Source organism: Apostichopus japonicus, chromosome 14 (assembly GCF_037975245.1).
Source record: "Apostichopus japonicus isolate 1M-3 chromosome 14, ASM3797524v1, whole genome shotgun sequence".
NCBI lineage: Eukaryota > Metazoa > Echinodermata > Holothuroidea > Aspidochirotida > Stichopodidae > Apostichopus > Apostichopus japonicus.
Window position 1 is genome coordinate 9,234,986 of NC_092574.1, and position 26,610 is coordinate 9,261,595.

The 26,610-nt window shown below is 34.3% G+C and overlaps 2 protein-coding genes across 3 annotated transcripts; both read right to left on the reverse strand.

Annotated features, from left to right (window-relative positions):
* Positions 1-265: 265 nt before the first annotated feature.
* LOC139979906 (uncharacterized) lies at positions 266-19,715 on the reverse strand. Of its 2 annotated transcripts, XM_071991119.1 has the most exons (25): positions 18,899-19,715; positions 17,328-17,434; positions 16,969-17,089; positions 16,274-16,345; positions 15,945-16,016; positions 15,219-15,290; positions 14,340-14,411; positions 14,066-14,137; positions 13,266-13,337; positions 12,431-12,502; positions 11,979-12,050; positions 11,401-11,472; positions 10,962-11,033; positions 10,135-10,206; positions 9,675-9,746; positions 8,843-8,914; positions 7,665-7,814; positions 7,364-7,432; positions 6,855-6,923; positions 6,512-6,583; positions 5,758-5,814; positions 4,886-5,067; positions 2,906-4,521; positions 2,686-2,812; positions 266-1,565 (listed from the first exon to the last, which is right to left on the reverse strand). In XM_071991119.1, the coding sequence occupies exons 2-25, from the start codon at positions 17,422-17,424 to the stop codon at positions 1,456-1,458; spliced, it is 3,606 nt and encodes a 1,201-aa protein (XP_071847220.1). In that variant the 5' UTR covers positions 17,425-17,434; positions 18,899-19,715; the 3' UTR covers positions 266-1,455. The 2 variants fall into 2 exon arrangements, with proteins under 2 accessions (XP_071847220.1, XP_071847219.1); XM_071991118.1 differs by lacking the exon at positions 18,899-19,715 and having other exon boundaries at positions 17,328-17,651.
* Positions 19,716-19,788: 73 nt separating this feature from the next.
* LOC139979909 (uncharacterized) lies at positions 19,789-26,249 on the reverse strand. The gene is made up of 9 exons (XM_071991130.1): positions 26,203-26,249; positions 24,916-24,984; positions 24,292-24,360; positions 23,978-24,049; positions 23,382-23,438; positions 22,815-22,987; positions 20,957-22,560; positions 20,616-20,742; positions 19,789-20,292 (listed from the first exon to the last, which is right to left on the reverse strand). The coding sequence occupies exons 2-9, from the start codon at positions 24,930-24,932 to the stop codon at positions 20,180-20,182; spliced, it is 2,232 nt and encodes a 743-aa protein (XP_071847231.1). The 5' UTR covers positions 24,933-24,984; positions 26,203-26,249; the 3' UTR covers positions 19,789-20,179.
* Between the last annotated feature and the right edge of the window lie 361 nt (positions 26,250-26,610).

Consider the following 26,610-nt stretch of genomic DNA (forward strand, 5'->3'; position numbering starts at 1 on the left):
CAATCGGATATGCTTTACATGAACGATAATCATCAACATCTGCCCTAAATCATTTATTTTATTTTGATGCTACGATTGCTGTTCATGCAGTTGATATTGATGCGATGCTGATAGTTTTGGGTTCCTATGCAACAACTACAGGTCATTGCCCATTTTGCGTTCCATACAAAATATGTTTTCGATTCGGCTTAAATTTTTATTAATGAAAAGCGTTGGTATAAAGACTGCTGTGTGTTATTTGAAGACATGGTCAAACAGAGGGATATAAGTTCTGATAGTTTATATTGTCTTACTTTGGTGTATAACAATATCTCAGCTTGCTTATACCTTAACTATACTTTTGCTTTAAGTTGAAACTGTTTCATGTTAATCAAATTGAACTTATTGTTTATAACAAACAATGTAACAGCGTGTTGACTGTTATTGTTATAAATGTAAGCTATACCTATTGATAAAATGAAAATGTATATCATTGAGGTTCAGACACGTGAAATAACGGTTGGGTATCTTTCGTGGAAATAAAGAATGCATTTCGCTGTAGATCAGCGACATGGTGATATACATCAAATCGTCCACCCTGCCCCACAGAAGATAAAGTTTCACTGGATTTCAGTTTGGTGCACTCAATACGAGTAAAAATTAGACAAACCAACTGGCATTCATTTTCATGCCTTGATCGAGACGAAAGAAAAAGACGTGTTGTACAATACCATCTTGTTATCGTTTTAACTTTGAATGAAACTATCTACTTGAAAATTAATGTACCAAATTAACAGTAATCAAAATTTGAGTTTTTGCAAACACATGATATCTTTATGAATATCTTTATGCCATCCAAACGAGAGTTTGACTGACAAATATTCCAAAACGAAATATCTCTGTTCAAGCGCATGCAAAGTATATCAACTGTTTGCTTTCCATATCAATGTGAATAACAAATTCAAAAGCCTGTCAAATTGACATCCGCTATTATCTACCATAAGAATATATACACGTGCGATAGTGCAGCAAAACATGTCAGTTAATTTCAAACCATTTACACTGAATATTAGACACTATTCTATATTCAGATTACGGTCAATTTTACAACATGAAAAGTAAAAATGCACACTTCACTTCAGGGAAGCTTCCACGGACAGATTTGGAAACAATGTACCTTTCTCAGGCAGTTTCAATCTGTTTTCTACATTTGATATTAAAATGCCATCATCAGGAAATATTTTATTTTTCACGTCAACTAACGTACAACTAATTAACTAACATTATGTTCTGTGTGTGATCAAATAGTATTAGGTGCTACATGTACTACAGAACTATTTGTGCAAACCATATATTATTCAACAGTTTCCGAAGTGATTAAAGCACAGTCCATAAACGAAGGATGATTGCTAAATCATATCTGCTTTTAACAGCTCCACGAGAGGTTTCTTCAATGGTGCTGTAAGACCAGTGCTGTCAGTCACTCTTACTCATAGCTGAGGCTCGCAGTCTTCTGATTGACACAACGACGAAGGAAATTATTCCGAAGTGCTTGATATGTACAACGATTGTCACAAGCAACTCTCCTGTGAAAGAAAAAATATATATAGAAAATACAATTAATGATATATTTGTCATCAATCTAAGACGTTAACACATCAGCAAATCTCCTTATTAATTTAAGGATATCTAGTACTGATATTATCAGTACGGTGAATTCAGTATGTGAATGCTCTGAAAACTGCACGAGTATGACTTTCAATATACTCCAAGATAAGTTCTGAACTTAAATATCAAAATCATAATTGTGCCATTCACTGTTCCATAAATATTCAAGAACATTATTATTTGTACCAGAACATGATACCACGTCCTTGGAGAAAGTTAACAAACCGTTCCCCTGTCGTTAGTTACCAATAAACATAATATTGTCTTTACGCTATGGTCGTGTGGGCATCCGTATCGTTTTAAAACTACTCAATGAATGACGTGTAAACAAAGATTCGTGACAATGAGTTTGATTTCTTCCAGTTTTATAATTCTGGCCTGATGTACAACATAGGGTTATGTTTTTATATGGGGTTTATATCTTGTATGTTGGAAACATGTATCACAATGTTAAAATTGGTCTACACTTGCAAAATTATCAAATGCATTGTTGGCAGTTGTACAGCTGACACCATGTATTAAGCAATCCAATTTTATTCATGAACAAGTGTACATCACCAAAAAGTACGACAAGCTAATAATTCAGTCATATATACAAATATTGATTTCTTGACAGTGCGAAAGTTTGTCGGTATATAAAGGAGCACATCCCTTCGTGGTTGCTAGAATGTTGTCTTTATGACGGCAATAAAAGTCTCGAGATTACGGAAGTACCGACTTGCATTTTGTTGCATTTAGTAGTCACGATGAGATTCCTTATGTGTAGAACCAGTGAGCAGTAGCAACACTCGTGACGTCACAAACAGCTAAACTACCATTTTCGTCTTGATTAGCTTTCTTTTAAAAACATAGTGATCATGACAAAGAAAATAATATATATATTTGCTGCCTTATTGAGCACTAACAGTTGCTACTATTTCCATCAAGTTCCACCCCATCATTTGTCATGTGCAATGTACCATTCGCAAAAGTTAGTCTATGAACCCACTACTTGTGAAATATACAAAAATATACAAATATACAAATTTTGCCTCTTACCAGCAATGATCACCAAAACAATGACGTTAAGTATCACAAGGATCACTGAAATGGAGTCGTCATGTTCTTCTGGGAACTCGTTTGCGGCAACAATGACGTTGATGAAAATAACCGTCAGGGAAAACATCTGAAATGATAAATAGTCAATCCGATTTTGTTTGTTATGATGCCAAGACGCAGTACCTCTATTTTATGTGTAGCTTTAAAAAAGTCCACCTACCTGTAGACCCTGCTCGTATGAACTCTTCATTGGTCTGTACCTTGCGTGCAACAGGAGGAATAAAACTGATATGCAAGTTGTTATGATGACCGTCAGTCTGTCCTCCCAACCAAACAGAGTAATAAGAAGTGTCTGTGTAACTTTACGACTCAATTCCACGATTTCCCAATACCAGAATTTAGTTTTGTAGTTTTCTGAGAGAAAGTTAAGCCATGGAGGAGGAGGAGTCGTCGTCGGGAGGTGATTAGCACTGTTGATGTTTAAGGAAGCAGTTGTGCTGTCATCGTTGCCAAAGGAAGGATCATCTGTACCACATGATTCGTCAGTACTACAACGCAAATGATATTTACAGAGCACCAACAGAAGCCCCGCTGGAAATGCAATAACATAAGCAGCGGTAAGAATAAACGCAGAAATATGGTATGCCCGTAGCCCTGTACAGTCGACGTCAAAATCAGACCGGAGACGTGTGATGTTGTATGTCTTATCATGGTTTAAAGGGAATGTTTTACACGATAACGGATAAAGGCTAAAAATGACGGAACACACTGGTGGATAAATCACGAACCATAAAACGATTACACATGCAAAAAAACAAGCTTTCAGGTTTTCAAAGTGGGATCGAAGAGATAAACGGAAAGCGAGCGTGAATCTTATATAGACATAAAGCTTCTTAGCTTGATAATATAAGAAAGGAATCAGAAATATGACTACCGGTGACGTCGCCCCGATTATGAATTGTATTTTGGGGTTGAGGTCAAGTTTATCATCAATGCATCTCGGTCGAACAAACAGCCGCACGATGTTAATTTCAAAGGCTGAGATCAATTTACCCATGATAACTAATGGCCCGGTCCAATTGACGTCATGTAAAGATATGAATATCTCTCCAATAACCTGATAGAATCCTAGCAATATTTTTACTCTAGCAATCAGAACATCAATGAATGATCTGGTATCCATTTCTTTGTCAGTTTTGCGCTTAATTTGCCACGATAACAAGAAACAGGTTAAGCCACATACAAAGAAGAAAACGAAACTTTCTATGGCAAGAATGGCTTTGCTTGGACAAGGGACACACGAGGTCAGGACAGAATAGAAATTAGATTCACAGTTGGTACACAACCATCCTGTGTAACCCTTGGCGCAGTTCCCAGTAATACTATCATTGTTGTTGGGACAACTTTCAGTGCGAGGACATTCAAATATGCGCGGCATTTCCCCTGTGTAATTTGTGTGTGTGGCCACAGAGTCATTTTCCACCTGCAAATTGTCTACAAACTTTTTGTAGTCAGTAAGGTTTGCGTTAGGGATCTTCCAGTCCCACATGTACCCTGGAAGAAGAGTTTGGAATTCCTGCTTGCAGTCTAGTCCTTCTTCGAGACAAATAAAGCAAGGTCCGTATCGATCCTTGCGCGCGTAATTTTTTTTACAGTAACAGGCACGATAGCCAGCAGCAATAGACTGATTCGTTCCCTCTGGACAAACTTCACAATCTTTTGCTGAAATACCGTGTCCTGCTTTGACATAAGTCCCTTCGTTGCATAATTTGCATGCTATTTTCCAATTTGGCTGGGATGGCTTTGTTTGGGCTATTTCATCCTGAAAAAATCCACCTGAATTTAGGGAAAGAGAAGAAGAAAATAATACATCTTTTTATTATTTAGTTTTTAATTCATCTCACAGTTTCTCAAAATCACATAAGATATGTAAGGGTAAGAATGGAACCACATTGCATCTGCCTTCACAGTCATGAACAACTTTACCCTGCTACATTGAATAACTAGTTTTATTACCAATTTGAATAACGTACATACAAGAAAACATTTTGTTTCTGCCACATACCCATAAGCATTTACTATTACTGACAGAGAATTTGCAACGTTCTTTAACTGAGATTGGAAGTGCTTTAATTGGTTTCTATAGTTTTGTAATGTGGTGATGTTAAATGAAATTTTGTGTATACCACTGTTTCCTTACCCACAGGACAGGAGTGACAACCACCTAGTATTGTATCTCCATAGGTACCTGGCTCACATGGTTTGCAAGTATAAAAATCGATGATCTGGATCTTGGTGCAGTTGAAACCATCGACTTTAAGAGCATTGGCAATGACATGGCTCTGAGTTATAGATGGTAATGACAAAGGATTCACACATTGACTGTTGACAGATATAGTGAAGAGCAATAATCAGTAGCCTACTCAAAATCATCAAATTATGAGGCATATGTTTTCATTTTCCATACGCATTATGAACATGTTAAAATGTTCACAACCATTTTATGCGGATAACGACAGGCTTTCATAGTAATTTAAAATGTAAATGTGGAGAATGGGATGAAGTAGAAGAAAAGAAAAATGTAAATATTGACAATCATGTTAGAGTGACATTTGTTCTTTTATTAAGACCATTGTGGCATTTGGTATTATATAGAATTTAAAATACATAAAATATGAATAATCTTCTCTGATTAAGAAACTTCGGTTAGCGCTAACATCAGTGAAATCATTATGCTTCCTAAAACTCATTTAAAGGAATAATTTTAACTAACATTTGTATTTGACCTGAAAACGCTAATAGAGCTAGTCATCTTGTGCTTGTCTAGTTTGTATCCTATCTGTAATTATTTGTTATGTTTGTATAAATCTCAGAAGCTTAATAAGGAATTACAGAACCTGAATGGATTGTTGATGCATTCTTTGACATATTCTCTCATCAGAGCAATTTTTATAAATTTCCCCTCATTTTTGTCTGGATTCCTCTGGATCAGACTTGTGATACACACCCCACGTCCGGTTAATATGGAGCCCATAGTCAAGTTCTAGGTCAAATGAATGGCTTAGTACTTACATTTTATCATGGTTTGTGTTTATCGGTAGAGAAAACAAGGAATCACAACTGATGTATCTGTTAAGGAAAGGATTATAAATATAAACTATGACAACCATTTATACGATACTCAAACTGCATTAAGTTTCAACTCTGTATGGTAAGAGGAATATGATGCAACCTGTCTTAACGTCATCTTCATTGATACAATTAAGATGACATGCGCCGTTCTTTACGTCAAGCGATAATGTATCCATATTTATCGTTAATGACCATAAAAAATGCCAATATTTCTTACTAGCTACAGAAGAAACTAATGAGAATTGATAACCTGCAATGTTCCTAAATACTTTAATCCACCATCTTATGGGAGAATACCAAAGCGGGCTCCGGGGAAAGAGGACATTCAACCGATAGTTGTATGTTAAGCTCTGGATGATTGTGTAAGAGCAGAGGCCTTGTAAGAATATGACCCACAGTAGAGGCCGTGGGGATGACTTCGAAATTTTATTGATAACATTATATGCAAAATAGTTTCACTAAATGAAATAGAATCCATTTGAACGCTTTCAACGCAGTAATATGCTGTTCTATCACACAAAATCTGTTGAAAGGAATAACCTTTTGAATATATTGTGAAAATTTCATAAACATTTTCTTCTTTAGCCATAGAATGTCTTACCAAATAAATACCTGTATTGTAGTTGGCTGAAAACTGTCAATATTACTATGCTTTTGAAGGAATTTTCTCAATCTGTGGTAAGCCTATACTTACATTTTTGCTTTGACTGGTATCGTCGTGAGAGACTCTGGTTCAAAAGTACGTATTTCATTGCCATAAAGATGCCTGCGGATCAATGTTAAGAGCATTGATTTAGTGATATAAACTTATATATAATCTGATATAATCTATATATATATATATATGATATAATCTTATATACTCATCATCAATGATACGAATGAATGGTCGGATATCACACTTGAACCGAATTCCTCTTAGAAAGGTGATCAACTTCCCTAACAACTCCTTAATAATATCAGAAAAATCGTAGAGATGCATAACCATTATTAGACCGTTACATGAAACATTTATGGTTTAGAGAGAAATTTCTTACAGTTCCTTCATGACTTTGCTTCGGAATGGATTCCCAGTTATGTCGGTTAAGTTATTTTCAAACAGGTAACTGAAATAGAATGGAACATTAAGTGGTTAAAACATTTTTGTATTGAAGCGGTTGACAATCATGATAGAATAAAAGTGGTCTTTCTTACAAAGCAAGCAGAGAAGAAAACTATCCATGCAGGCTACTATTTTTCTTTAATTATATTAGGAACGTAATGAAATGCAAAACAAAAATACCAAATCCTTTGAAATGACCAGAAAATTGATGATTGTCGAGTGATCATTTTAGAATCCTTATTTGGTCATGGATATACGTCAATATTCGTGGTTTCATGCTATCATGGTCTAGCCGCAGTTTGCTCTGTTAAATGTGTACATAAACATTATATGTACATATTATATTTTAATAGTCAAAAATTTCCATGACGAATAATGGGCAGCGATTTGAAGCTGCATAGAGTCCTGGTTGTGCAGGTGCAGGCCTCTTAACAGGTCACTTACATGTACCGTAGATTCCTCAGAAAGAAAACGTCATCTTCAATTTGGTGGATTTGGTTGCTGTATAAACATCTGGAAAGAGATAATAAATGGTATTGGCGATCGTTCTACGTTAGCGTGTGATGAAAAACATAAGCAAAACAATTATTTTATTATTATCAATTATCATGTTATTTTCTGCATTGTCTGTGCACTTGAAATTTATGTGAAATTCCTTCCGCATGTTTTATGAAGGTATTCATTACTGCTGCAACAAAAAAAATTAATTTCAAATTCTGCATACATAATTTAGCAAACTACATACAAAAACAGAAGCATATCCAATCCAATGAAAGCGTCTCTATGGATGATGGTAAGTTTATTTCTCTGTAGGAATAGAGTCTCCAGGTAAAACATGTCTGTATGGTTGAAAGTTCCAGGAATAATTTGGGATATGTTGTTTGCTGACAGATCACTGCAGATTAAAATGGAAAAAATAGAATTTCAAACTATAAATTGGATTGCATAGAAAGATCAATTGGTTTACTTTAGTAGAAAAAAGGGATCAGGAGGGACACTCAAGTCCCCATCAAGGACCCTATAGGAGAGAAACAATACTGAAGACACAAACTCTCACACCTGATTACAATGCTTAAAGTGCTTGTCCAAAGCATTCTTAAACCCATTCACACTAAGCTCCAGTCTGGTGAGATTCAACATTTGTAACCGCCTATAATTAGGAACACCCTTTAAGGAACTAATCATCCTAGTAGCCCTCCTCTAGACTTTTTTCTCAATTAAATACTTCTTTATCCTAAGCAAAATATGGGTTCCAAGCCTGCAGGGCATACTCCAGATGAGGCATAACCAACTGCTTATACAGCCTAACTACTATGTCCTCTCTCAGAAAACTGAAGTTCCTCTTGATCATACCTTAAACCCTATACCTCTTTTAGCAGCTTCATTACAATATTTAGAAGGTTGCAGAGATGAGTCAATGTAGATATACAATTTGGTGTCATCAGCATTCATGATTACATGAATTCAACCTTACTTCCCTATTTTAGCAGTCTTAATGTTAAGGCACAAAAAGGTAATATAGTTTATTAAATATATATATATCATCATTCTAATTGTGCTCAGTTAACATTAGGGACGTTTTAGTCAAATAACATATCTTCAATACTACCCACACAAGACAATGAAGATATCGTAGACACCGATTCTTTGTTAAATATTCAAAGAAGAGTCATGCAATATTTTGTCTCAATTGCCATATCGGTATCTCGTATTTCACTATGGAAATTAAGGTAGTACTTCCACAAAACAAACTGACGTGAGAGCACGTGATAAGGTATACAACCAGTATCGTACGTTAATGTGTAGAGTCATTACGCAAAAGCATGATAAAAGTTTTAACATTTTAAATGTAGTTAACTCAAGTTGGTGTAGAAAGGTTTCATATTCTTCATTTAATCATAAAAATAGTATAAGAAAACCTACAGAAAAGTCACGTTGGATAGACCGTCAAAGTTCCCATTCTGAAGCATATTTATCTTGTTGGTCTGCAGATAACTGTGGAAAAAAAATATGACTTAATTTTCTTATTGTATGGTTTTCAAGAAGGAGTAATTTACAAATCTCTCTAATCCTGATAAATATCTATAGAAAATCAATGAAAATGTATGTTTCGGATTATTGTCGTAAGAAGCGACATAAATAATAAAATAACATTTGATGCACTGTTTATGTATTGTTTTTTTTTATATAATAATATTGCACACAACAAGTAATCTTTTTCAGACATTTATATGTAAGAATTATTTTGCTCAAGTAAAACAGAGAATGAGATATTGTTAGAAAGCAGCACTGCTCTCAGTTTATTTGCTACTAGGTAATTCTATAACCAATTTTGTGTTTCCCATTAAGTAACATTGGTACTCTACTTATTATAACGATTGAATATTCTCATTGGAGAAGCGTTATAGGCATGACCTGAACGCGGCGTGACATCGTTACAATAACGTGTATAACAGCCGACAGAAAACGTTAACGTCCACGACCAAGTATCCCTTCCATGAGGACAGTGAAACCAGCCAACAGACCCTCATACCTCTGAATCTATGTCAAATGGTTTGCAAGGTAGCTTAGAATTTGGAATTGATTTGAACAAAAACTTCAAGTTGATACCTCTACTTCGGCAAGCTCTGTAAACTATTGTTACATATTCTGATGTCTGGAAAAATCATGCCGACCACTTTTGGGTGATGTAAATATGGGTTTTTGATATCTTAAATCAATGAAGAATGCTGTACCAAACGAATTGGTAACTTACAGTGTCTCAAGATAGTTCAGATCGCTGAAACCCTTCGTTGGTAACACCTGTAGATTGTTTACACTTAAGTCCCTGCAATGTAAAAATGATTATGAATACAAGTATATTTATACAATCCCTATGATGCCAAGTATTTTAGTATAGGTACATCTGCCGCAACAAAGTGTGGCAAACACTATTGAATAACCAAAGATTGGAAGTCTTCCTCGAAAGTAACTAAACGAATGTTTGTATGTTAGACACGTCTTACGACACTCGTACACGAAAGCCAGTTACATTTGCAGTTACATTTGTATTAAGCAATTGACAGAAGTTTTACATCAAGGGTCAAGCAGGGTCAAGCAGGTTTGTCATACAGTTTGGATACAGAATAGGTAGTGTAGTAAGTAACTACTGCTAGAGTTGATGTCAGTATGCTCTAATTATGGCCAAGTGAAGATATATAAAGTATATGTATTACATATAGTGTAAGTTCTGGAGTCCATGAAAACTTCCGTTCCCAATCGTACTAATGCTGTTGCAGCTCAAGTTCCTGAGGAAAGAAAACATGGAATGAACAAGAAGTATGTAAATGGAATTATCGAAATGTCAGGGAACAAAACACAGGAGTTCGGAGGGCGATCGTCCCTAAAAAGTGTTAGCTTCGTAGATGCAACGTTGGCTCAAACTAATCATTGCACAAATAGACCACTATTTTATGTCCCATGTTAAATTCTCGACTAAGCTTAGCACCAAAATTTCTTCTAGAAATTTGAGCTTTATATCAACAATTCTAACTCGAAAATTCGATACTCATTTTTTATTCTTCATTTTGACCATTTTCTTGACAGAGTAAAGTAAAAAAAAATTCTATTACTTTTGTTTCGAAATTTGACTTTATGGATCACAATATTAAAATGTGGATTTGACATGTGAACGCATCTCGATTTTTTTTCGTCGGAACAGTGAGATCTAAATTAAAAATGTGATATGGATGATGAGGAATAAGAACAAACTATTGATCATTTGATTGCTTGGCAACCTTTCTGCTAATACAAAAGATCCAGCTGAATTATTTAGCCATGCAGCTATTACGGAATAGCTCCATGATATAGCACTGTCGTGAAGTACAACCCTAGTTGGAAAACGTGAGGAGACAGATCCATACTCCTCCTCCAGTCTTAAAGTGTTGTAGTCATTGGTCAACTAACTAAGAGTACACGTAGAACTAAGATCCAGCATAAAGAAAGCTAAAATATACTGAAAGGTACGTTTCTATGAGTAACTTAAAAGTAAAAGGAAACCTACAGTTGGTACAGGCTTGAGAGTCCTACAAAGTTTCCCTCCTGAAGTATAGTTATCTGGTTGCCTTTAAGATTTCTACAGGAAACAAACGAACATGATGATGACGTAATGAGATAAGGTTTATATATATATATATATATATATATATATATATATATATATATATATATATATATATATATATATATATATATATATATATATATATATATATGGCTATGACACGGACGTCTTTCCGTCATGAATATTGATATGTTCAAAGTATTTCTTATCGTTTCATATTGACAGTAGTAATTATATGTAGCATACACCTTTTCATGTATATTTGAATGAGAGCACGTGATGTAGAAAGTAGCATACGAGCAGACAGACTTCCATTAGCTGATAAGTATAATTTATAGTATACCTATTAACAATATATGTGATTGACAGAGCTACTTACAACTTCTCAAGCGAGGAGAGTCCTTCAAACAATCTTGCTGACAAACTGCGTAATTTATTACTGTTCAAAAATCTGAGTAAATTAGAATAAAATACAGCCGTTCTGTAAATCTAAGATCTATGCGAATCGGACGACAAGAAATCCATTGTGTTTGCTAGCAACAAAATAGTGGTACATTTGAATGTTAAGAATACTCTTAGTAAATGCTTTTATGAAACTTTAAATTCACTTTGAAAAACTGCTTAACATGTTATAAACTTTAAGAAATATATTACCGTCGTTGTTCATATTTTTATTTCATAACATTGAAATACTTCCTTATACGCTTACATTTATAAGTCTGAAGGAAATTTTACATAGTAAGTGACAGAGAAAATCTAATTCTACCACAACTTGTATCAGTTTCTAAACATTAAATACTTCAATTTCGTTGGCCTAATATGTCATGTTAAATGATGTTGCATGATAAAGGTACATGTTATCCTCTCAATTCCGTAATAGGGCCAATATTTTAAGATTTGAGTCGGTCAATTGAATTATATATAAAACAGGTTTAGTTATCAATTTGAAGTACTTACAGAAAACGCAACTTCTGAAGTCCTTCAAAACAGCCAACCTGAATATCTGTCAGCATGTTGTAACTCAGTTCTCTGTGAGAGGGCATAAGTTCTTATAAATATTCAATCTTTTGGTCATAATTTAAATATAATCTTAGGGGCCCATTAAAGAAGACGGGAACCGTGATTGTTTACATAACAATTAAACTGATGTGAAGCCAAAGTTGCGACAGTCAATGTTTGTGTCACTGTGGTACCTTTAAAATAAACAGGTCAACATTTTCATGCATAAAAGTTAAGTTTACGAATTTGAATGGGTTCTATATTATCTACAACTACGGATGGTACTGTAACGTTAATGATAAATAATATTACATGAAAAAACCAGGGACAAGTAATTTAGATGTTGTTTAAACTTAACTTATCACAGCTTAGTATTTGAATATGTCTTACGTTTCTGTTCTGATACTTACAAGTATTCAAGTAGCACAAGTTCTTTGAAGACATTCTTTGACAAGGTTTTTAATTCATTGTTGCTCAAGTAACTGAAAAGGAATGAGTTTTAGTTACAATTTATGTAACCGAAATAGTGCGGTGCGTCTATATAATATGATCAAGCTGGGGTAAACAAATAACAAGGAATAACTTCAGTATTACTATTTCTGGTAATTATAAATTAAACGTTGCTGAAGAGAAATTAATTCAATTCTATTTAACAAGTCTGATACTAATTTACTATGTTATAATAACATCCAAATTATCTGAATGCAAACCCTCTTCAGTTGCTTCTATTATTTAGAATTGATCTTAACTTGAACTTTCTGCGTAGACACCTATCAAAGGTTCATGAAAGAATTCAGCACTGATAATATATATAATACGTCTCCATTAGTTTGAAATGTGTCTTATCCATACAAATATTTATTTGATCAATAATGTTCCAGACACATTATAAATGTAAGCAACCAAAACATTTGCGAGTAATAACCGTATCAATCAGTAGATCAATAGAACCTATTTAAACTATTTGACCGAAAAAGAATGAAATTTTCTAAGATCTATCTTTTCACTAACATTCTAAATTTCTTCTCACTTTTCCATAAATTTGCTTCACATTGTAAACTATTTTCGAAAAGGTTATTACCCTTCTCTGGGTAACGCTCTGGTCATGCTAAATACCAAAGGAGTTATTAGACAAAAAGAGTCTACATGAAAGAACTACTTAATGATGGATTAATTTTCAAGATTAGTACTAGCCATAATTGCAAAACTGGACATTGTAATATGCTAATAGAGAAGACAACGTACAGTAGATATACTTTCAACAATCCTTCAAACGTTCCTTCTTGAATCAAATTGATCTTGTTGTAATCCAATTTCCTATGAGAAAAAGGGGAATAATTCATCACATGTAATTTTTAAACATTTCTAAAAATAAATGTGTAATATCATTAAATCAAAAGTCAACCAACGACTGTTAAGCGAAAAGAAATAATTAACACGATGGGACATTTAATTTTGTCCGCTGCTTTGTTTAAACTGGTTATGGCACTAATGATTATACCTACAGCGAATTTCGCCCTGTGAGAAATAAGTCCCATGGATCTGCAAAGTACCGTTTTACAAACGTTATACATTATAAATTCCATATTAGCCTTCTACGTACCCGCAAGGAGTTTTGTTAAATTAATAATAAATAGAACGAAGGGAATTGGTCTTTCTTCCTGCCTACATTCCAATATTGGAATAATTCGAACTTTTTTGCATGTCATTTTCAGAAATACTGGAAAGCTTGCTATATTTAATGGTTATGTTTGATTTCTAAATTATATAGCAGCCGAAATCACTTATCATGGTGTGAGCAAACACACTAGTGTTGTCAATTGACAGCTATGATGATACATATTATCACGTTACTTATAAAACTCGTTTTGGTGTCTATGTTTGTATAGTGTAGGCCTATAGGTAGTATATGCATATTAACCAGTTATCTTTCTTATATACAGTTTTCGAATACGATTATAACTACTGGTCAGTACAATAGTATCATATACACATGTTTTCCAGCCTTTAAAGTACTTATTGAACAGAAAGAAATGTTGACTTGCAATATTTCCAGTTTCGAGAGGTTCCTAAATGTACCAGGGTGAAGCATGTCTATGGAATTATTGCCAAAAGTTCTGCGAGAGAAAACGGAAGACATGAATAACATATAAATGCGAGACACAATGCTTACTAGAATGGCAACGTTAATGCTCGAGGTTTACAAAATTTTCACTATTGTTAAATGTTAAATAATAAGCCTACACATAGAGTTCCGTCATTAAATTGACAAAAACATTATGCTTAAGTTGTTGTCTCTTTCATGTATAAGTTACTTACAATTGCGTCAGTTCTGGAAGCTGACGAAAACCGTTGCGAGGAATTGTCTGCAGATAACTAGATTCCACGTTTCTGAAATAAAGTTAAATATACTGTATTCATACAGAAGCTAGTTAGCACATTAAGGCTTATATAAACTTGACTAATTATGTGCATTTTCTATAACCAAACTTACAGATCAAAGTTGCCAACTAAGTTGCAAAAGATGACATATTTCTATAGTCAATTTGTTGCACAATTCACACTTTTTAAATGTTGGCCTAATTCCCATCATCTTCCCACTCCCCTTTTACTAGTTATGAAATTAAAACTATTAGATAGTACAGAGCCACTCTTTACATATAAACATTTCTAATATCCAGCACGCCATTCGACCTTGCCATCAGATATTCAAATATTTACCCGATTCGATATTGTAAGCACAGAGAGACATATCCAATATTATAATACAATAACACATTAACACTCGAATAACACATTGATGATTCTAACTATAGAGGGAATCGGTTATAAGCTTTCGGGAAGCTATAGTATTAATACACCTATGAGGAAATGGCCTTTGTACTCACTACCTTACGCACTCTTAAGAAGTTTCGTTTTAGCATAGTGTAGAGCATGTTAGCATATCAACTCATGATAAAAGGATGACGCAACAAGTTGAAGGGAGAGGTGGTTAATAACAAGTATTACGAAAAGTTAATATCTTTATCAATATAGAAAGCCTTCGCCTACAATTGTAGTTAATTTGTGACGAAATGATGATCAAATAGAAGAATGTATTTTTGCCGTATTTGAAAATGTTATTACGTAACTCGAACCTTGTTTGACTGCAAGGAGCTTTAAATGAGAAGTGAAGACATAACTTTTTGGGATACTTACAATGTTTCAAGTAACGGTAGTCTATCGAAAACCTTCTCTGGTAAAATCCTCAAATTATTGTCATTCAGTGATCTACAAAGACAAACGATGTAAGGAGTTAATGTTATTATGCAAACACTGTGTTTATTTAACATGTTATCTGGACCTACTCATAGAGAGTTCTCTCTGTCAAGAAGTTGTTTCTCTAAGAAAAGTGTAAAATTCTTATTGTTTAAGGTTAATTACAGCTAATAAAACCAAACTATTACTCTATTTTACATTGGCAGATGACTTGCAATGGATACTTAAGCGGGTTGGGATGTTTTCAAATTGCCTCGATTTAGTTTTCTTCAGACTGGGGTCTCGGTGAGGGATTTTTCCAGTACATCTGTAGCCTTTCACAAAGGTTAAGCAATTGACAAATGATACGTCCAACAAACTTATAACCTGAACACAAAATACTACTTAACACATGCTACAAAAACTGAACTATGTTATGACATAGTTGTTGATTGATGAATGCAATATAATTCAGCACGCAGCGTGAATCCCCCCCCCCCCCCCATTGAGGTACTTTAGTAACATGCTCTACCTTCACGGGAAGTATTGGTAACACACAAATCTGTAATTAGTTTAAGTAAAAGAATGTGGCGATCAAATTGTTATAGTAGCACGCTAATGAACAGCAAAAAATTACATATAGTTCACATTTTATACAATTTAAGCAATACATTGTACTGAACGTACAGAATTGCCGTGTTTGTGATCCCGTGAAAGCTGGCATCATGAAGATGATCAATACTGTTGTAGCTCAGTGTCCTGAGAGGAAAAAATGACGAAAAGCATTATGATATAACTGTGAGTCATTATAGTTTGTTTGGGACAAGAAGAGGAGAAACGTGTCAGATGATTACCTTAAAGCAAACAAATAGTCGTAAACGTTTTGAAAGAAACAGGAAGGTGTCATTATTAAATAAACATCTTTCTTACTGAACTTTTTTTCTTTAAACAAAAATGCTCTCAGGAATGATTCCGAGCTATGTTATTATATCTATCACAAATGTAGAAAAACATACAGATTATGAAGATTTGACAGTCCACTGAACGCGTTTGCAGGAATGTCACGTAACGGAGTGTTTTGTATCAGTCTGTATCAGGAAAAAGAAAGGGGGGAAAAGAATCACTTATAAGCAAAGCATAACCATAGAAATCGCAGCTTGCAGAAAATCATGCTTTTTATGAACCATGAAAAGGTAATCATTTATAGGAGAAACTTTTCTTTCAAGCCTGAAAGTCAAACAAATAATAATAATCATGTTAATATTTATCATAAATAATATAAAAGTCCATGATTAACACAGCTATCTGGCTTTGATATCATCGCATTCGAGGGAGCTTCAGATTAATAAATGAATATATCATGCTGATGGTCGAGTCCAGCAGGTCCGGGTATAGGACATTATTTTGAGTCGCACTATACAGACTGAACAATTGCCTTCCCTTGTATCAGAAACATAACACTCTTTGCAAGAAATTAGATGCAGACCCTTAAAACGTTGAGCCTAATTCATGATTGTCATATGTATTACCTGAGATCTCACAACTCGCAAATTCGAGTGTTTGTGTAGAGATAGGTAATATGTTACTTGTACCGGATGTGTATATATCTTACTAGCTGCATCCTACACCTTTTACCTTAATGGATCATGTACAGAATGCTATTATATTGGCAGACGGTGCGAATAGGCTAAATAGGATAGCAACAACTTACAATACAGAGGTGTTCGCAGGTATGTTACTCGGAATATTGTGTATGTTGCCATAGCAATCTACTTCGAATTTGCTATGTTTTAGCCTGGAACAGTGACATACTCCATTTGCCCCACAAGCCTCTGTAAAGGAAGAAATCACATTAAATGTTTCGTCGCTTGAAGCATTATCTATTAGATAGTTGGTGAATAAAGTACTTTTGACTATACTTTGCCTGCCTAGCCTAGTAAGAAGTAGTACGTAACTGTTTATCCAAAGGCATATCTTATTATCTGCTATGATTGCAAAGTATCCATACTTAAAAAGAGTAACAAAACTATAAGGAGCATCAAATTAAGTTTGGTATTTTGAACGACTTACCTTTACGTTCTTGTGGCAAACTTTCATTAAATGCATAAATGCATTCAGAGCTGCACATGATCACCAGGAAAATCCGAAATAATATCTTCAAACCCATGGTTGTTGATCTAGGATATAGGAGAAAGAGCAAGAAATTTAACGTCAGTTGCATGACCCCGGCGCGAATCATATTACTTTGGCTCCATGATCTTAAAGATATTTTTCCCAGGAACCTTGAGTTAAAGAACAAGTTGGGTTGCTAACAATTAGTCTATGATCTTTAGGCAAAGTCATTAGACCACTAAGTCAAGAAGTGTAGTAAACATAATATAAACTCCGATTACAAAAGCAAATAAAAAAAATGCAAGAGAACTTCCTCGTTTTGTTTTTGTTTCCCCTGAAATACTACGTTTTGTGGTAATAAGCATAAGTATTGTCCAAGAAACATGGTAACATATTCTGAAGGTACATATGCTGATTAATATATTTCGTAATCTTTCTCTCTCTATTGTCAAAATAACATGGATTTTATCCATTCGGTTCTCCATTATGGTGTGGGTACGGTAATGCACGATAATTTCTATAGGGCTGGGTGGACGTTGTGCAGGACATCACTTCTACATCGAATGATTAATATTAAGAACCTTTTTGATTCTGTACTACAGACAAACCTGTACTAATATTTCGTGCCTTGTGATGATGTTCGGATAGTAGACTCTCAGTGGCTAAACACAGCGTCGGTGAGCGTTTTTTTCTTTTAAATTGCAATGATCTCTCAACTTGCTTTATACGTGTCCCATTATAGCATTTCGAATACAATCAATAGTATAACTCACATTATAAACGGATTTAAGAAATGACTATGTATACTGCTTTCGTAATTTTTATTGATTTTTTGTCAACATATTCATATTCAGTCATTTATGTTTAGGATCCAGTAATGTACTACACGGTTTTCTACCATTTGTTGGGAGCCGAATCAGAATATGTGGCGAAAACTGCACTTGAAAATCCTTTCATCAAGATTTACGGTTTATACCAAAAAAAGTGCACATTTTTTTTCCACGTGCAGCGTTAAGCACATCATGATTAAAACATCACGCTTTAAAGTTTGGTAAAGGTTTAGAAATGTATTTAGCAACAACAAAAGTGAGTGACTCGATCATGAAAAGAAGGGGTCCTTTTTTGTTCTATTTTTGTACAAAATAGTCTACAGAAGAAAGTAAAATGCTTTAAAAGTGAATGGAATCCATTACATTGATTGCTAAGTTGAAATCCTAACTGAGTCAAAATAAAGACATATGAACAGCATTGTGAAGAAAAGGAAAGCCTTGAAGAATATGTATAATGGTAATATTGCATAATATTTGATCTTTGCAAGAATTAATCACCTTCAAACAAGTCTGTCACTGGTGTGTGCCTTTATTATTATTTTTGGTGTTATAGACTAACATATATATGTACAGCCTAGAATGAACTGTGTGGTACTAGGTAGAAGCTTCTGTCATTTTACCAATTGAAATTATCAAACAAAAACAAAATAATTAAACAAAAGTACATTCCAAAAATGTAAGTTCTGCTTCAAAACTCACCTGGTCTGATATCACGATCACAAGATTACTTAATATACGAAAACAAAATCATTGAAACTATATTTTTTTCAAAGGTTTCGCTGCTCCGCGGTAAGCTTTATGTGGAAGGTCGCTCTCTGTGTGTTTTTTTTTCCACAGATCATTTCGCTTATAAACTTAAAATGGCTTTACTCTGTTTATATTTAACCTTTCAAAGTACATTCCAAAATGTAAGTTCTGCTTCAAAACTCACCTGGTCTGATATCACGATCACAAGATTACTTAATATACGAAAACAAAATCATTGAAACTATATTTTTTTCAAAGGTTTCGCTGCTCCGCGGTAAGCTTTATGTGGAAGGTCGCTCTCTGTGTGTTTTTTTTTTCCACAGATCATTTCGCTTATAAACTTAAAATGGCTTTACTCTGTTTATATTTAACCTTTCATTTTCATTATCTTAAGCTAGGTCAATGTTTAATATATACATAATACGACTACAAGAAGATAATCGTTTTTACTTTAAACAATAATTATAAACTATGTAAAAGAAACTCCTACACAGTTTCATTTGCGTCATTGCTACTTAAGGAGACAGAAAAAAAACTGAAGTAGATAAAAGCGAAAACGGATAGCAAATCCGGTACTTTAATTTAGAAATCGTAGTGGAAAGAAATCTTAAATCATTTTCATTTACAACTCCTTTACCTGGTCTTCCTGTCTTTCATTTTCAATTCCTTTGTCAAACTTGATACAACCTCTCCCCTCTCATTAGACAGAGTATTGTAAAGGTATATATATATATATATATATATATATATATATATATATATATATATATACATATATATATATATATTGTTTGATTTATATATATATATATATATATATATATATATATATATATATATATATAAATTCGGTACCCTTTATGCCTTCTTCAGCATTGACTAGAAGAGTATTAAGCGAGTAAAAAAGATTCAATTCAATGAATTTCTGAATAATTAAAAGTTAACTTAAATACTTTATATAGCAGCAATTTCAAATTGCAAAAACCCAGAGACTCCCATACAAATCAAACAATTACACTTGAAACACCATGACATTTCCTGCTAAAAAAATGCCACTTGTGGTCACTCTCTAATTCAAGTGTTCATTATTATCGATACTTACAATGAGTTCAAAACTAATTAAACAAATATTTAGGAGTATAAGTGTCATGCAAATTGTTATCAACATGCTAGAACTTTCCTAGTTCACGTGTCAAAACGATTTCAAATGATAGGAAGCTAGACATTCTTGTATCAGTCACTGGTGATTAGCATATCTGTTGTCCGGTATCTTTTTGCTGATACAATAGTCATGACTCTAACTGCGATATGCTTCATATGAATGATTACTGTCACAATGAATTCCCCTGTGGAAATGAAAAAAGACATACATTACTGCTGTTTGGGAAAGTGTATTGTTCCATTCTATATTTCTTTTAGTCTCAACTTGTTTCTAAACTTTAAGCAAGCCTGTCTGCACAAAATATATACATTTCCTTAATTGTCGTAAATATCAATGCAAGTTCCCTAACTTTATTTCGATATTATAGACGTCGAATACTACCTGGTACGAACTGTACTATATTTATAACTGTATTATGATAATATGGATGACTAATGTTGTTCACAAAATTAATCAATTCCATTTGTCGTTAATGGTCACAGTGTTGTTCAACATATCTCCTTTTACCTGCAATAATCACCAAAACGATAACATTCAGTACAACAAGGACAGTTATGATGGAATTTTCGTGTTCATCTGGAAAATCGTTCGCAGCAACAATGACATTGATGAATATTACCGTCAGGGAAAACATCTGAAATCAAATCCCAAATGTAAAACAAAAATCAGTTTTTTTCTGACTTATCCCCAAAGAGACCCTCAAGAACAGAAAATGCTTTGAATAACTATAAATTGTATTAAGAAGAAATATTATTGTATCACAACATTACATAAATATAAGGCGAGGGTTTTCATTGAAACCGAACTTAAATGATAATAGTGAGCATATATCAGCCACCGATATTTACCTGAAGTCCCTGTTCGTACGAGCTCTTCATCGGTCTGTAACGAGCGTGCAGGAGAAGGAATAGGACAGAAATGCAAGTTGTCAGGATCACAGTCAGTCTGTCCTCCCAACCGAACAGAGTAATGAGAAGTGTTTGCGTAACTTTTCGAGCCAGTTCCACAATTTCCCAGAACCAGAATTCCCTCTTGTAGTTTTCACTGAGGAAGTTCAACCATATCGGAGGAGATGGGTATGTTGGTGAGTTGGTGAGAGCTGAAGGATCAGTTGGGTCGTCGGTGTTGTCAGGTGGAAGATCATCAATTAATGAATCTGTCTTGCGAGTAGGCAAACAAAAGTTCTTGCAGAGAAGATAGAGAAGTGCTGCTGGGAATGCGATTACATAGATAACCGTTAGGATAAATGCGGATACATGGTAGACTTGCAAACCTGAGCAATCTACATCAAAGTCGGATCGAAGTCGTGTGATGTTAAACTTCCTATCCTGATCTACAGAAAATGTTTTGCAGGATAAAGGATACAGGCTGAAGATAACCGAACATATGGGTGGGTAAATTATGAACAACAGAACGACAACACATGCAAAAAGACACCTTTTCAGGTTTTGGAATTGAGATTGAAAGGACATGCGCACGATAGGTGAGAACCTAATGAGCACGTACAATTTCTTTGCTTGGTAATATATGAAAGGGGTAAAGATGATCACTAAAGGTAAAACCGCTCCAATTATGAATTGAACTTTAGGGTCTAGGTCAAGTTTCTCGTCGTAGCACCTTGGCCGGACAAATAGACGCAAGATATTAATTTCAAGAGCCGAGATGAACTTGCCTACGATGACTAGGGGTCCAGTCCAGTTTATATCGTGCAAAGACGTAAATATCTCCCCAATGACTTGATAGAACCCAAGTAAAATTTTGATTCTAGCAATCACGACGTCGACAAAAGATCGCCTGTTTTGTTCTTCCTCGTCTTTTTGCTTTATTTGCCTTGTTAACAAGACGCAGGCCAATGCACAAATAAACACAAATAAGCAAGTTTCTACTATAAGAATGGTGATACTTGGACAGGGGACACATGAAGCGAGTACAGAATAGTACCCAGGAAGACAGTTGGTACACAACCACCCCGTGTATCCTACAGCACAATTTCCGCCTATGTTGTCATTGTCGTTGGAGCAGCTTGTAGAGCGAGGGCATTTAAACACGCGTGGCAACTCCCCGTCATAATTGACAGGTGTCGATTCAATGTCGTCTCCGATTAGATTTGTTACAAAGCTATTGTAGTAACTGAGATTTGCGTCAGGAAAGCTCCAATTCCATGCATACCCGGGGAGAAGTGCCTGAAACTCCTGGCTACAGTCCAAACCTTCTTGAAGACAAAGAAAACAAGGGCCGTACCGATTTGTACGTGCATAATTTGCTTTACAGTAACATGCGCGAAGTCCAGCTAATATTGTCTGGTTGGTTCCTTCTGGGCAAACCTCACAATCTCTCGGTACAGTTCCGTGACCTTCTTTAACGTAAGTCCCATTATTACATAGTTTGCATGGTATTTTCCACTTGGATTCAGAAGGCGTTACTTGAGCGATGTCATCCTGATAAAAGCCACCTGTATTGATTACAAAATTAAAAGTGACCCCTATTTATACAAACACAGTGTTACATTCAGCTTTAGCAAATATTTTACGATATTATGCTCACACTAATGTCTATGCAGTGTCAAAAAAAAGCTATGAAAATATACACGCTCATAGCCTTTGGCCGAGAAAAACTTGTGTAACGTATACTGTTAGTCGACACAAATCATTTCATCACGGATACATTTCAAATGGAAATAATAGTTTGCAACATCAATCTTCTTACCAGCTGGGCACGGGGTGCATACACCTTTATCTGTATTACCGTAAGAACCAGATCCGCATGGTGTACATGTTGAGGTCGGGAAGTCGCATGTAAAGCCATCTGTGATAAGTGCTAAGACTACAGCGATGTTTCCTTGTTTTGTTGATGGCAAAGATGAGGGAGTCACACACCTACTGTGGAATGATATATTCGCATCCAGAAAACATTACGGCACGATGATGTATGCATTCCAACATAAACCAAAAACATAAAAGAAATCAGTAATTGATTTAAAGTTGTTGTTTTTTAAATTTATTATTGTCGTCTATATTAGACGGTTTAAAGTGCATAATTCAGTTTCCGTCCTTCAAAATTTTAAGTGATGTTTTCGAGACCCTTATAAACAGCTTTATAACGAAAGAAGCAAACAACGGTCATAATGCTTTTGAACAGTAAATAATTGTTTGAAGGAGTTTCGATGGGAGTTTCATTGAATGAGACAGAAATACTAAGTAGATATTGCATCTGCGAGACTCTGTTCAATAAAATGCTAATTTCAGAGGAAATTTACTGTAAAATAGAACTTACATATTATGGTGTTTTGAATTTCTCGGTAAGGTAAGCAAGAAATCGCAATTCACATATCTGTGAACGAGAAGATTTTAGAGTATATAATTAATCTGGCAACTCACAGATCATTTTCATATAGGTAAATGTTTGACGGGAAACTTCGATCAAAGTGATTTGACAAATATGAAATGTGGGCGAAGATGTAAATGAAACAGTCACTGAAACTCATATATTATAGTATTTTATTGTATTTTTTTCTTTGTTAATACTGAATATAATCACTAGCCGAGATTTAGGATATCCTCTCAGTAAGATCTGGTCTAACAAAGTTATATTCAGTGATACGAAAGATGCAAGTTATGTGGGTCCGCTTGCAGATAATGCCTCCTTTCTTATGGTTTGTTCCATATATTTGCTATCAATGAAGTTATTAATGTCTTCGCATAACAGATCGCAATGAAAACTACCTTGCTGATGATTGACTTCACTTTCTGGGTCATAACTATTTGATCACACAATATTTCCTTCACTTAATCGTTTTACGTGACAAAGGGATGCTTTGGATAAAGGATGAAAGAATCTGTTGATTTTAAATATGCTTTGAAGATACTCACATGCTGGTATTGCTTGGTATCCCTAAAAGGGATTGTGCGTCAAATTTGCCAATTTTGTTCCCGAAAAGGTGTCTGGAGATATAATATGGAGTAGATATATAGTATTGAGGGATCCAACCGCTATCGATTATATATTTAACATTGCATACACAACTAGAGAAACATGTTAAATGCAAACCGTGTTGGTCACTACACGTGCTTGTACACAGACTTGTAATTAACTCCAAATATGTCATTTTATTTGAAGAGATTTGACTACGCCTATGTGGAATTCTTCATTTGAATATTTGTAATTTGAAGTAAGAAGATCTTACAGCTGTTCCATTACATTGCTTCCGAATGGATTTCCAGTGATGTTAGTGAGGTTATTTTGAAACAGGTATCTGCATTCAAAGACAAGAGAAAGTAAAGAGAAAGCTAAAAATGTTTTAAGAAATATCTATGAAAGCCGTTTGAATCACATTTATCAATGTTTAACAACTAGCATTGTTAAACAAAGGTAAATGACGATGACAATGACAACAATTTATTTCTATTATTTTTTTATTTCAATTGTGTACAGTACATGAATGTTTAACAAAGTATAAACGAATTATTGATATACAATACAATCTGGAGAGGCAGGTACAAAGAAAAAATAAAAATAAAACATTTATTATGTAAATTGATATACAATATTTAAGATAAACAAAAGCATGGAAAGGAGAAAAAGAAGCGCAATTTGAATATAATAAATATAAACATATACTGGAGAGAAATTGGTGAAAGGAAACAAAACTCTAAACCAAAAATTAAAAAGAAAAAATAGTTGAAAGAAACTCACAATATTCAAATTTGTGGAATGGAAGGTTCTCATAGTTATAAGGGCTTTACTAATAAGTGATTTAGAGAGACATATTTAGTACGACTCTTGTAAATACCATCTCTGTCTTACTTACATGTACCGCAGATTCATCAAAGCGAATGCGTTATCACCAATAGTACGTATATAATTGTCGAATAAACATCTGAAAGAAAAGAGAAATTGCTATGACATTTGCAACAAATTACCGTGTCAACATGGAACGTTTGTTGAACTAATTTGCATAAGTCCGTAACCCGCAAAAGGACGTGCACTATATGTTGAACAATTAAGTATATAAACCCACATCAATAGGCAATCAATAGGCTAGAACATTTTCCGCCAAATTGAGGGAATGAATTGAAATGCAATATACAGGTATCTATCTGAGGCATGTCGTCTCGTATAGTTCAAACTACCAACAAATTTGAAATTAAACTTTGAGGGAAAATATCCTTTTCTCTTTCGTCTCTCCTCTGCAATTTACAAGACGTAATTCGTCATGTAAAGTTATACATGTAGAATATTTGTATACTTTCCATATTCTTAAACGTTAATATTTTTAATATTTACTATAGCAAAGAAACATACAAGTGTGTTAACATTTCCAAGCCAATGAATGAATTTCGATGGATGATAGTTAGCTTGTTTCTCTGCAGAAAAAGTGTTTCCAGTTTGTAAACGCCTGTTTCATTAAAAAATCCAGGCACTATATGCGATATGTCGTTACTCCTCAGGTCACTGCAATATGAAACGAAAACATGGCTACATTTCATAGTGTACTATAGTAATAATTAAAAGATATAATAACTTTAACGACGTTCTCAATCTCCATCACTACATGCCAAAGCAAGAGCTTTGAATGTACCAATAAACACTGGTAATTTATCCCTAAGAATGTTTGTTTGGAATTATGGAAGTGTCAAAAGCCATAGTATATTAATTACACACTAACGTTGATACAATTTCAATTTACTTCATACTTCTTTCTGATAGCCTGTTTAATAACACCAAAAGTAACACATCTTTATCATTGCCACACATTATATAAGGTGCAGGGTATCTCCATTTCTAGTACATTTACTTAGCGTAAACTTGAAAGGTAAGATGTTCTCATATCGATAACCGATTCGCATTGATATTCGGATAACCTCAAATTAGCGTATTTAATTAATAACAGGATCAGGATAGTACTTAGGCAACTATTATACTAATAACATGATATTCATAACAACATGAGTAAATTATTAAATATGTACTTTTAACAAATTTTCTGCTACTGAAATTGCACTTTCCGTTTGGGGTAATTGAATATTATTCTTTACATGCAAATTACGTCTACCGTAGTTTTTGGATATCAATGCATCTCAGAATAATAACTTACAGAAATGTCACGTCCGAAAGTCCCCGAAAAGTTCCTCTCTGAAGGGTATTTATTATCAAGAATCCTATTGAAAGAGGAAACGTATATTACGGACTCTCCTCATCTTCGTAATATGAAGATTATCACACAGCTTATCCTGAAATTTTGAAGCCGGTCATGCAACTACAAGTTTGTTTGTGTTACCATAACAACTATATGTATGGTAGACTAAAGACCCCGTTTCAGAATGTTCCGGTCATTAGCGGTAATTTGGAACTACTGGAAACGATTAGCTATATCATGATGAGTATAAACGGTAAGCCTAAGGGATATATCCATTTCTTCCAATCTATGACTGATTGCGTAGTGCTTTAGAGTGCCCCGCCCCCTGTCTGTTTTTGAAATATACCGCCGGTTTTGTTGAATAGC

Bases quoted from the DNA above. Each gene is read 5' to 3' on its own strand.
- LOC139979906 (XM_071991118.1), bottom strand. From the start codon at position 17,496: ATGATTCGCGCCGGGGTCATGCAACTGACGTTAAATTTCTTGCTCTTT. The intron at 12,503-13,265 runs GTACGTTGTCTT...ATTCCTTTTCAG, and splicing joins TTGTTGAAAGTATATCTACT to TTACTTGAGCAACAATGAAT. The intron at 12,051-12,430 runs GTAAGTATCAGA...GCCCTCTCACAG, and splicing joins CTTGTGCTACTTGAATACTT to AGAACTGAGTTACAACATGC.
- LOC139979909 (XM_071991130.1), bottom strand. The intron at 23,439-23,977 runs GTGAGTATCTTC...TCTCGTTCACAG, and splicing joins ATACCAAGCAATACCAGCAT to ATATGTGAATTGCGATTTCT. The intron at 22,561-22,814 runs GTAAGAAGATTG...TAATCAATACAG, and splicing joins ATGCACCCCGTGCCCAGCTG to GTGGCTTTTATCAGGATGAC.